General features: G+C 46.1%; 1 protein-coding gene across 4 annotated transcripts in view; it reads left to right on the forward strand.

Moving 5' to 3' along the window:
* Window positions 1-12,446, forward strand: part of FAF1 (Fas associated factor 1) — a 599,080-nt gene that overhangs the window by 493,594 nt on the left and 93,040 nt on the right. For all 4 annotated transcript variants that reach the window (XM_063939564.1, XM_063939566.1, XM_063939563.1 and 1 more), the window contains one exon: window positions 3,008-3,162. In XM_063939564.1, the coding sequence (XP_063795634.1) occupies window positions 3,008-3,162 (155 nt within the window). The remainder of the gene's footprint in view (window positions 1-3,007; window positions 3,163-12,446) is intronic.

The following is a 12,446-nucleotide window of genomic DNA, read 5'->3' on the forward strand; positions in this document are numbered from 1 at the left end:
CCATTGCCAAAAATTGGACTGAGAAGATAAAACTCTTCTGTAGACTATGTTGTAGACCGAAGATCACAGTAGTTCGTGTTCATTTTTTAATAGGGCCCTGTATGTTTAGTTTGTATATACTCCCCATGTTTGGTTGGTTTCCTCTGGCTTCTCAAGTTTCCTCCAACAATCCAGAAACTTACTGGTAGGCTAAATGGTTTATGACAGAATTAACCCTAGTGTATATGTGTGTGTACTGTACATGTTGTAGGGACTGTCCTCATGCAGAATGGGATGCTTTTAGCATCTCAATGGACGTGATGCTGGCGGTCATGTGACCAACGTCTAAATCCCGACACCACTCAGGAGACCGGCGTCGGAACACCGATAGCCGATATTCCGATGGTAAGTATCAGGGTAACTGTTAGGGCTAGGGCCTGGGGGGTAGCCCTACCTGCCACCCCCGAGGGTTAGCCGAACCCTACAATATTGCTGCAATAGCACCAAACATCCATTCTCGGAGTGCCAGGTGCCATGTGACATATATTTTGGCCATCTTAATTGCAATGCAATGCGATAAAACCGCTTAACGAGACTGTAGTGGTTAATTTGACATGTTACATACAGTTTGTGTGGGTTCCCTCTGGGTGCTTCTGTTTCCGCCCATACTCCAAATATATACTGGTAGTTTCATTGACTGCTAATAGGTGACCTTAATGTGTATGAAGATTTGAAACTGTAAACTCCAAGACTAGTGCAAATGATTAAATTTGCTCTATAAAGCACTGTGTAATATTATTATGTTATAGGAACAAAAGTTCAGAAAGAAGTTTGATAAAACTGTATTATCATTTGAATTACGGTGCGATCTACTAATACAGTATATGTCTGTGTCTCATGTTTGAGATATTGATTTATTTTTCTGCAAGTTTCTTTCACCTTTTTGTACTTATTTCTGCTTTTTTTCTGTCCATAAAGAGCAAAGGGGGGTGGGGAAGAGTGTTAAAAATGCCAGCCCCTGGCCACAAAGCGGGACTGTAACAAAGGACAGATTAAAGGGTTTACAGCAAGGTCAATGTGGGTTTTTCTCTAACTAAACACTTTCCTAAGATATCCTTGCAGGGGAAAATAATGAAGGCTGTTCAAGGGGTTTTCAAGGAGTTTCTGTCTTCTCCACCAGCCTGCTTTCGCCTGTCCTCCCAGCATGGGTGTTTAATATTCCCCAGCTTTGTGAATTAGTCCAGATGAATAATTGTTGGGCTCTCGCTGCAGGAGTTGGGAGCTTATTCTAAAGGCCTAATCACTGTGTAAACAGCTCCTTACCCTGCTTTCCTTAGAATGGAACAGATTCTAGCACAGTAACTTAGGATATTGCATGGAAGTTGCTCTTTGAAATGTAGAACGGGTGATCTAGACATCGCCTGATTTTGCCTAAATTAAATACAGATCATTTGGTAATTCCTTTTCCTATTTGGTAGCAACAGAGAAACGGTGGAAACTTCTGTAAACTATGGAAAGTTTATGGGATTTCTCTTCAGCCTTTGGGAACGAAACCAATGACAGACATTTGCGTACTCATTTGTGATTTGCTCATCTTCTGATTATGAGCTTGTCATCGCTTTGCACAAACAACTTAATTATTAAGTGATCTTCAGTTGATCACCATAAATACTTGAAACCCAGTGAGGTCAAACTTGACCACGTACACTGAAAATAAACAGAAGTGGACCTGCGCACACCTGGAGCTGCAGGTCTGTACATTGTATATGTAATTTACAGAATTTACAATAGCACAGTAGGTTTTGAAAGGAGTATGCTAGAACACCCTTGGTGATTGGGAAAAGTTCTAGATCAGGTGAAATAGATGATCCTTAACCTCCGCCCTGCTGAATGTGTAAAGGATGGCGTACCATTCTCACACAGGAATCGTGTGGATTCCGCCTATAAAGGTTTCTTTTAAGAATATTTCTCCTTATATTCCTTCACTGAGTCACTTAGGACCACCTCAGAAGATGTGTGTGGAGTCAAGGTGATCCTAAGGTACTTTTACCATCACAAAGGGTGCTCTAGCATACCCCTTTTCAAGACCTTCCTATGCCATTGTATTATTTTCTCCTTTGTTTTTATGTATCTGGGAAATTATATCTTGGAGGAAAAGACTGAAGGACTCTGTTTTGTGAACTGAAATCAAGATGACACTGAGAAATTCACGTATCTTTGACTCTTTTATTCTTTTTAACACATGGGGCCAAATGTAATAGAGTGAGAGTTTCAAAAAGTGAGAGATTTGGTAAGGTTTTGCATTTTTTATTAAAGTGGCAATCATTTACACAGCAAGATCAACCTGGTTTTGCAGTGTAAATGATTGCCACTTTAGAAAAAAACTGAAAAACCTTACCAAATCTCTCACTTTCTGAAACTCTCACTGAATTACATTTGGCCCCTGATATTATTAATCCAATATTCCACTGAATGCAAGCCACCATGTTGTCAATTCATTTTCTAAACTTGACCATGTGTCCAGGCTTCATAAAGTAAATGGAGATTGATTCAATTAGTCACGAAGGGGGAGAGTTGCCATTGCAACAATGTTGACGAAAATCATCTGGGCTTGACGCTTGCATGACCCAATTTCGCCCCTATGTCGCTGCATACAAAAATCCATCGGCAGCTATTAGTAGCACTCATTTGTGGGGCGAGCAAACTCACAACTAATCAACTTTTTTAATCAACTTCATAGACTTGCACTAACATGTGAGTTAGGTAAACCTTGCAGTTGGGATCCCTGCCCAGGAGAGCTTTACAGTTTTCCCAATTTGTCCTTCAATATTGATGGTCGTTGACCACTCAACGCAACTGCGCTGCCATGTGTTCCGAAAAGATAAACGTGTGAGCTTATTTTCTTAAGCCATACAAGACTTGGAGATTCATGTGTGACTTTTCTGCATGTAAATTTGCTGGCTGTAACCACACATGTAACATGTACGGTGATCCTGTTTAACATGAACCCGTTCCGCTTGTTTTGCAGAGAAAGCTCCTTGCCATCTACCTCCACCACGACGAGAGTGTCCTCACCAACGTCTTCTGCTCCCAGATGCTTTGTGCAGAATCCATTGTCTCATACTTGAGTCAGAACTTCATCACATGGGCCTGGGACATGACCAGAGAGGCCAACAGAGCGAGGTAAGTCTGAGCAGGCATCTCCACATTGAACGGTGGCTACATATAGGATCAACTCTTTCATCCGATGTTTATGACCGCTGTGATTTTTTTTTTTTTTTTTAGAACATGTTTAACTTTTAAAGTTTGCTATTTCACATAGTTACATACCTTTCAATCAGAATGATCTTTCCTACCCCCTTGCAGCAAATGGGCATTTTTAAAATAGCTGCAGATTTTCTCTATCTTGCATCACTCTGGGGCTGTGTAGAAGATTGTATACAGGTGACAGGCTTCCATACTATCATAGATGACTGTAAGGTTCTGTAGAGCTCATAGAGTATTATTATTATTATTATTATTACGTTTTATTTATAAGGCGCCACATGTGTTTCGCAGCGCCGTACAAAGGACAGTACAGGGAGACAAACATAGCATTACAGTAAATAAATAACAAAAATAGAGTACAGGTAAAATAGAACACCACACGTTCTCAAGACATAATACAGCTAAGATGTAAGTATTGATGGAGTGCTCATCGTACTACTAGAAGCTGATGGTCATAGATAGAGATGAGCCTTTACTAGCAGGATAAAGATGGTCGTTGAGTAGGGGAGAGCTGCGAGTGAAATGTGTCGAGACGAGGGCTTAGATAACAAGAGGAAAGAGGGCCCTGCTCTGAAGAGCTAACAATCTAGTGGGGAGGGGCGACAGACAGATGACAAGAGGTGCAGGCAAATGGGAGGTAGCGTGATGGCAGTATGCAAGCAAAGCTGAGATGTTCACGGCATGAGGCAGGGGGGTGGAGGCGCGGTTTCAGCACTGGGTTATGCTTCGGGAGGGTATGCTTTGATGAATAGGTGGGTTTTTAGTGCCCGTTTGAAGCTTTACAAGGTTGGGGAGAGTCTAATGGAGCGGGCAGTGCGTTCCACTGAAGGGGTGCAGCATGGGCAAAATCCTGAACTCGTGCATGGGAAGCAGTGACCAGGGCGGTGGAGGGGCGACGGTCATTGGTCGACCGTAGGGGGCGGGAGGGAGTATGAAGGGAAAGGAGGTTGGAGATGTAGGGAGCAGTGGAATTAGAGATGGCCTTGTATGTGAGGGTGAGGAGTTTGAAGAGGATTCTATAGGGGAATGGGAGCCAGTGTAGATTTTGTCGAAGGGGAGTGGCGGGAGAGGAAGATAAGCCTAGCTGCGGAGTTCAGGACAGATTGGAGGGGAGCAAGATGGGAGCAAGCGAGGCCAGTGAGGAGAACATTGCAGTAATCAAGTCGTGAGATGACCAGTGAGTGGATGATGAGTTTAGTTGCACTCTGGGAGAGGTATGGCCTGATACGAGCAATGTTGCGCAGCTGGAAACGACAGGATTGTGCCAGAGCTTGGATGTGGGGTGCAAAGGAGAGGGAGGAGTCGAGAGTGACGCCCAAGCAGCGGAGTTGGGGAACGGGGGAGATGGTGGTGTTGTCAACAATGATGGAGATATTGGTCGGGGGTGTTCCTCTGGATGGGGGGGAAGATGAGGAGTTCAGTTTAGTCCATGTTGAACTTCAGAGAGCGTTCAGACATCCAGGAGGATTTTGCGGAGAGGCAGCTGGAAACCTGAGAGAGGACAGAGGGGGACAGATCAGGAGAGGAGAGGTAGAGTTGTGTGTCATTAGCATAGAGTTGGTATTGAAGGCCAAATGAGTAAATGAGAGCACCCAGGGAAGAGGTGTACAGGGAGAACAGAAGGGGTCCAAGGACAGAACCCTGAGGGACACCAACAGGAAGGATGGAAGGGTGTGAGGTGGTGCTGGAGGCAGACACAGAGAAGGAGCGGTTAGTGAGGTAAGAAGAAAACCAGTCAAGGACAGCGCTAGAGAGGCCAGCATTTTGGAGTGTGCGGAGGAGGAGAGGATGATCTACGGTGTCAAAGGCAGCAGAGAGGTCCAGAAGGATAAGCAGAGAGAAGTGGCCCCTGGATTTGGCCGAAAGCAGGTCATTGGTGACTTTCACCAGGGCAGTCTCAGTTGAGTGGAGTGGGCGAAAGCCAGATTGTAGTGGATCGAGTACACACAGATACAGTCATGGGTGTCTCTGTAAACATAGCTAACTTGTGGTCTGCAAGGGGTGGGGCAGATATAAAAATGTGTGACGGTTGATGCCTTAGAACAGGACTGGCCCAATGGTGTCTCTCCACCTGTTGTGAAACTACAAGTCCCAGCATGCACTGACAAAGTTTTGCTATTAGGGAATGCTATAAAACTTTGGCAGAGTATGCTGGGATGTGTAATTTCACAACAGCTGGAGAGCCACAGGTTGGGCAGTCCTGCCTTAGGTGTCATTAAAAAAATGATTACATGAAGATGTAAAATAAGCCATTTGGGAAACACAAATGTGGAAGCAGAATACAGAATGAATAGTGATGTAACATCAACAAGAACTGGGGAAAAAGACATTGCAGTTATAATTTCAGTTGAAATAAAGGTAAGGAAGCAATTGGGAAAGCCATGAAGATCCATGGTTCCCAAACTTTCATTAGGTTCCAAGAATATCAGCTTTTATTTTTTATGGCACCTGTAGGCCAAAAGTTTCTTATTGAGAAAGTCTGCAAAAATTATTAAGTCAGTTGTGGTCATCTGTCGTTCTTAGGTTCTGTTATATGGTGGTGGACAGGGTTGTACTTCTGTTTGTCCACATTTTATGATTTCCAGCCGCCAGCACTGGTTGTGCCTATCATATGGACCATAAATAGTTTGATTTGGTCGTGAGCCACCAGCCTGAGGGCACCCCTGCAAGTGCCCCACGGCACCTACTTTGGGGACCCTTTCAGTAGAGTATTTTGTTATATAGGAAGTGGTATTAGTAGCAGGAATTATATATACAGTGCATCCGGAAAGTATTCACAGCGCTTCACATACATTTCTACACACAATGCCCCATAATGACAATGTGAAAAAAGTGTTTTTGAGATTTTCTCTGACGTCCTAGTGGATGCTGGGGACTCCGTAAGGACCATGGGGAATAGCGGCTCCGCAGGAGTCTGGGCACAAAAGTAAAGCTTTAGGACTACCTGGTGTGCACTGGCTCCTCCCCCTATGACCCTCCTCCAAGCCTCAGTTAGATTTTTGTGCCCGAACGAGAAGGGTGCACACTAGGTGGCTCTCCTGAGCTGCTTAGTGAAAAGTTTTAGTTTTAGGTTTTTTATGTTCAGTGAGACCTGCTGGCAACAGGCTCACTGCATTGAGGGACTAAGGGGAGAAGAAGCGAACTCACCTGCGTGCAGAGTGGATTGGGCTTCTTAGGCTACTGGACATTAGCTCCAGAGGACCGATCACAGGCCCAGCCATGGATAGGTCCCAGAGCCGCGCCGCCGGCCCCCTTACAGAGCCAGAAGACAGAAGAGGTCCGGAAAATCGGCGGCAGAAGACATCCTGTCTTCAACAAGGTAGCGCACAGCACTGCAGCTGTGCGCCATTGCTCTCAGCACACTTCACACTCCGGTCACTGAGGGTGCAGGGCGCTGGGGGGGGGCGCCCTGAGACGCAATAAAAACACCTTGGATGGCAAAAAAAAATGCATCACATATAGCTCCTGGGCTATATGGATGAATTTAACCCCTGCCAGAATACACAGAAAAACGGGAGATAGGCTCCGCCCCCTTTTCGGCGGCCTTATCTCCTCAGCACACTGGCGCCATTTTTCCTCACAGCTCCGTTGGAGGGAAGCTCCCTGGCTCTCCCCTGCAGTCACTACACTACAGAAAGGGTTAAAAAAGAGAGGGGGGGCACTAATTAGGCGCAGTATAAACAATACAGCAGCTATAAGGGGAAAAACACTTATATAAGGTTATCCCTGTATATATATATAGCGCTCTGGTGTGTGCTGGCAAACTCTCCCTCTGTCTCCCCAAAGGGCTAGTGGGGTCCTGTCCTCTATCAGAGCATTCCCTGTGTGTGTGCTGTGTGTCGGTACGTTTGTGTCGACATGTATGAGGAGAAAAATGATGTGGAGACGGAGCAGATGGCCTGTAATAGTGATGTCACCCCCTAGGGGGTCGACACCTGAGTGGATGAACTGTTGGAAGGAATTACGTGACAGTGTAAGCTCTGTATAAAAGACAGTGGTTGACATGAGACAGCCGGCTACTCAGCTTGTGCCTGTCCAGACGTCTCATAGGCCGTCAGGGGCTCTAAAGCGCCCGTTACCTCAGATGGCAGATATAGACGCCGACACGGATACTGACTCCAGTGTCGACGGTGAAGAGACAAATGTGACTTCCAGTAGGGCCACACATTACATGATTGAGGCAATGAAAAATGTTTTACACATTTCTGATAATACGAGTACCACCAAAAAGGGGTATTATGTTCGGTGAGGAAAAACTACCTGTAGTTTTCCTGAATCTGAGAAATTAAATGAGGTGTGTGATGATGCGTGGGTTTCCCCCGATAACAACTGATAATTTCTAAAATGTTATTGGCATTATATCCTTTCCCGCCAGAGGTTAGGGTGCGTTGGGAAACACCCCCTAGGGTGGATAAAGCGGTCACACGCTTGTAAGAACAAGGGCTCTACCCTCTCCTGAGATGGCCGCCCTTAAGGATCCTGCTGATAGAAAGCAGGAGGGTATCCTAAAATGTATTTACACACATACTGGTGTTATACTGCGACCAGCAATCGCCTCAGCCTGGATGTGCAGTGCTGGGTTGGCGTGGTCGGATTCCCTGACTGAAAATATTGATACCCTAGATAGGGACAGTATATTATTGACTATAGAGCATTTAAAAGATGCATTTCTATATATGCGTGATGCACAGCGGAATATTTGCCTACTGGCATCAAGTCTAAGTGCGTTGTCCATTTCTGCCAGTAGAGGGTTATGGACACGACAGTGGTCAGGTGATGCGGATTCCAAACGGCATTTGGAAGTATTGCCTTATTAAGGGGAGGAGTTATTTGGGGTCGGTCTTTCAGACCTGGTGGCCACGGCAACAGCTGGGAAATCCACGTTTGTACCCCAGGTCGCCTCTCAACATAAGAAGACGCCGTATTATCAGGCGCAGTCCTTTCGTGGGCAAGCGGGCAAAAGGTTCCTCTTTTCTGCCCCGTGACAGAGGGAGAGGAAAAAGGCTGCAGAAATCAGCCAGTTCCCAGGAACAGAAGCCCTCTCCCGCCTCTGCCAAGCTCACAGTATGACGCTGGGGCTTTACAAGCAGAATCATGCACGGTGGGGGCCCGTCTCAATGAATTTCAGCGCGCAGTGGGCTCACTCGCAATTAGACCCCTGGATCCTTCAGGTGATATCTCAGGGGTACAAATTGGAATTCGAGACGTCTCCCCCTCGCCGTTTCCTAAAGTCGGCTTTACCGATGTCTCCCTCTGACAGGGAGGCAGTTTTGGAAGCCATTCACAAGCTGTATTCCCAGCAGGTGATAATCAAGGTACCCCTCCTGCAACAGGGAACGGGGTATTATTCCACACTGTTGTGGTACCGAAGCCGGACGGCTCGGTGAGACCGATTCTTAATCTAAAATCTTGAACACTTGCATACGGAGGTTCAAATTCAAGATTGAGTCACTCAGAGCAGTGATTGCGAACCTGGAAGAAGGGGACTACATGATGTCTCGGGACATCAAGGATGCTTACCTTCATGTCCCAATTTACCCTTCTCACCAAGGGTACCTCAGGTTTGTGGTACAGAACTGTCACTATCAGTTTCAGACGCTGCCGTATGGATGGTCCACGGCACCCCGGGTCTTTACCAAGGTAATGGCCGAAATGATGATACTCTTTCGAAGGAAGGGAATTTTAGTTATCCCTTACTTGGACGATTCCCTGATAAGGGTAAGATCCAGGGAACAGTTGGAGGTCGGTGTAGCACTATCTCAGGTAGTGTTGCGGCAGCACAATTGGATTCTCAATATTCCAAAATCGCAGCTGATTCCGACGACTCGTCTTCTGTTCCTAGGGATGATCCTGGACACAGTCCAGAAAAAGATGTTTCTCCCGGAGGAGAAAGTCAGGGAGTTATCCGAGCTAGTCGGGAACCTCCTATAACCGAGCCAAGTCTCAGTACATCAATGAAAGGGTTCTGGGAAAAATGGTGGCTTCCTACGAAGCAATCCCATTCGGCAGATTCCACGCAAGAACTTTCCAGTGGGACCTGCTGGACAAATGGTCCGGGTCGCATCTTCAGATGCATCAGCGGATAACCCTGTCACCAAGCACAAGGGTGTCTCTCCTGTGGTGGTTGCAGAGTGCTCATCTTCTAGAGGGCCGCAGATTCGACATTCAGGACTGGGTCCTGGTGACCACGGATGCCAGCCTGCGAGGCTGGGGAGCAGTCACACAGGGAAGGAATTTCCAGAGTTTATGGTCAAGCCTGGAGACATCACTTCACATAAATATCCTGAAGCTAAGGGCCATTTACAATGCTCTAAGCTCAGCAAGACCTCTGCTTCAAGGTCACCAGGAGTTGATCCATTCGGACAACATCACGGCAGTCACCCATGTAAACAGACAGGGTGACACAAGAAGCAGGAGGGCAAGGCAGAAGCTGCAAGGATTCTTCGCTGGGCGGAAAATCATGGGATAGCACTGTCAGCAGTATTCATTCCGGGAGTGGACAACTGGGAAGCAGACTTCCTCAGCAGACACGACCCCCACCCGGGAGAGTGGGGACTTCACCCAGAAGTCTTCCACATGTTTATAAAACTCGACAAGTATTGCGCCAGGTCAAGGGACCCTCAGGCAATAGCTGTAGACGCTCTGGTAACACAGTGGGTGTACCAGTCAGTGTATGTGTTCCCTCCTCTGCCTCTCATACCCAAGGTACTGAGAATTATAAGATGGAGAGGACTAAGCACTATATTCGTGGCTCCGGATTGGCCAAGAAGGACTTGGTAACCGGAACTTCAAGAGATGCTCACGGAGGATCCGTGGCCTCTACCTCTAAGAAGGGACCTGCTCCAGCAAGGACCCTGTCTGTTCCAAGACTTACCGCGGCTGCGTTTGACGGCATGGCGGTTGAACGCCGGATCCTGAAGGAGAAAGGCATTCCGGATGAAGTCATTCCTATCCTGATCAAAGCCAGGAAAGATATAACCGCAAAACATTATCACCGCATTTGGCGAAAATATGTTGCGTGGTGCGAGGCCAGTAAGGCCCCGACGGAGGAATTTTCAACTAGGTCGATTCCTACATTTCCTGCAAACAGGAGTGTCTATGGGCCTGAAATGGGGGTCCATTAAGGTTCAAATTTCGGCCCTGTCAATTTTCTTCCAAAAAGAACTAGCTTCAGTCCCTGAAGTTCAGACGTTTGTGAAAGGGGTACTGTATATACAGCCTCCTTTGTGCCTCCAGTGGCACCTTGGGATCTAAATGTAGGTTTTGGGTTCCAAAAGTCACATTGGTTTGAACCACTTAAATATGTGGAGTTAAAATATTTCACATGGAAAGTGGTCATGCTGTTGGCCCTGGCCTGGGCCAGGTGCGTGTCAGAATTGGCGGCTTTATCCTGTAAAAGCCCTCATCTGATTTTCCATTCGGACAGGGCGGAATTGAGGACTTGTCCTCAGTTTCTCCCTAAGGTGGTTTTCAGCGTTTCACCTGAATCAACCTATTGTAGTGCCTGCGGCTACTAGGGACTTGGAGGACTCCAAGTTGCTAGACGTTGTCAGGGCCCTGAAAATATATGTTTCCAGGACGGCTGGAGTCAGAAAATCTGACTCGCTGTTTATCCTGTATGCACCCAACAAGCTGGGTGCTCCTGCTTCTAAGCAGACTATTGCTCGTTGGATTTGTAGTACAATTCAGCTTGCACATTCTGTGGCAGGCCTGCCACAGCCAAAAATCTGTAAATGCCCACTCCACAAGGGAGGTGGGCTCATCTTGGGCGGCTGCCCGAGGGGTCTCGGCTTTACAACTTTGCCGAGCAGCTACTTTATCAGGAGCAAATACGTTTGTAAAATTCTACAAATTTGATACCCTGGCTGAGGAGGACCTGGAGTTCTCTCAATTGGTGCTGCAGAGTCATCCGCACTCTCCCGCCCGTTTGGGAGCTTTGGTATAATCCCCATGGTCCTTACGGAGTCCCCAGCATCCACTACGGACTATGAGAAATAGAATTATCGGTAAGTAAATTCTTATTTTTTGCAAATGTATAAAAAAAAAAACTAAGAAATCACATGTACATAAGTATTCACAGCCTTTGCTCAATACATTGTTGATGCACCTTTGGCAGCAATTACAGCCTCAAGTCTTTTTGAATATAATGCCACAAGCTTGGCACACTTATCTTTGGGCACTTTTGCCCATTCCTCTTTGCAGCACCTTTCAAGGTCGTTATTGTATATACCTTATTTGTTCTTACACGTCATACTAGTCCATCGCTTTAGTCCCAAACGATTGATGAAAAACCTATCCCTTCTCTAGACTCTTTTATTATAAATGTATTTATTGGAGACAAAGGTTTATTTTCACACTATACAGTACATTGATTTGTTCTTCAAGGTACTTAGTATATTTTTATGTAACTGTTGATAAAAAATACTGTACATTGTTGCATGGACTTCCGGCCTAGCGTTCATGGCATGCACCTGACTCGGTTTTTGTATTTTTAAATTGATAATTAAGTTCAGAGTTGAATAACTGCTTGATGACAATGTGACCTTCTGTGGCAATTGAAGTAGACCAACGGCTAACCCAGTGAGGAGGGAGGTTACTGTTATGTAAGAGACAGGGGTGGAAGCGACAGAAGGGCAGAGCGGAAAAGGTTCAGGAGAGTGACGGTGGACAGCATAACATTGCTCTGCTTCCGTGCTCCCTTCTCATCTCTCCTTCCCCTTCTGTTTATTTATCTTTCTCTATCTGACATTTGCCCTTTTTTTTCTCTCTAGCTACACTGTCTCTATGTACCCCCTCCCTTTCTATTCCCCTTCTCTGTCATGCTGTCTCTACCGTCACTCTCCTGATCTTATTTCTTGTCTGCTCCTTAGACCCTACTTTTATTTTTTGCCACTTTGTCGCTCATAATCCCCCTCTCTTTCTCTTACATACCGGTAACATCCTACCTCCGTTGGCTGTGGCTGCCTGTCGTCTTCTCCATGTGCCGATGCCGGATATACTGTTATGGGGTGGTACCCAACGTGCACATTATTGTGCAATCCACACTGCTTTTGTCTTTGCAACAATTTATTATACACTAAGTTTGCTACTGGGATATGTGTGTGTGTGAGCTGTATAGAATAGTTGGGGTGTTTTATTTACATTGTCAGTTAAGTCCAGACTCCTCATCCGTTCGCTGGGCAGTATAAGTTGGACATGCA

Source organism: Pseudophryne corroboree, chromosome 9, assembly GCF_028390025.1.
Source record: "Pseudophryne corroboree isolate aPseCor3 chromosome 9, aPseCor3.hap2, whole genome shotgun sequence".
Classification (NCBI taxonomy): domain Eukaryota; kingdom Metazoa; phylum Chordata; class Amphibia; order Anura; family Myobatrachidae; genus Pseudophryne; species Pseudophryne corroboree.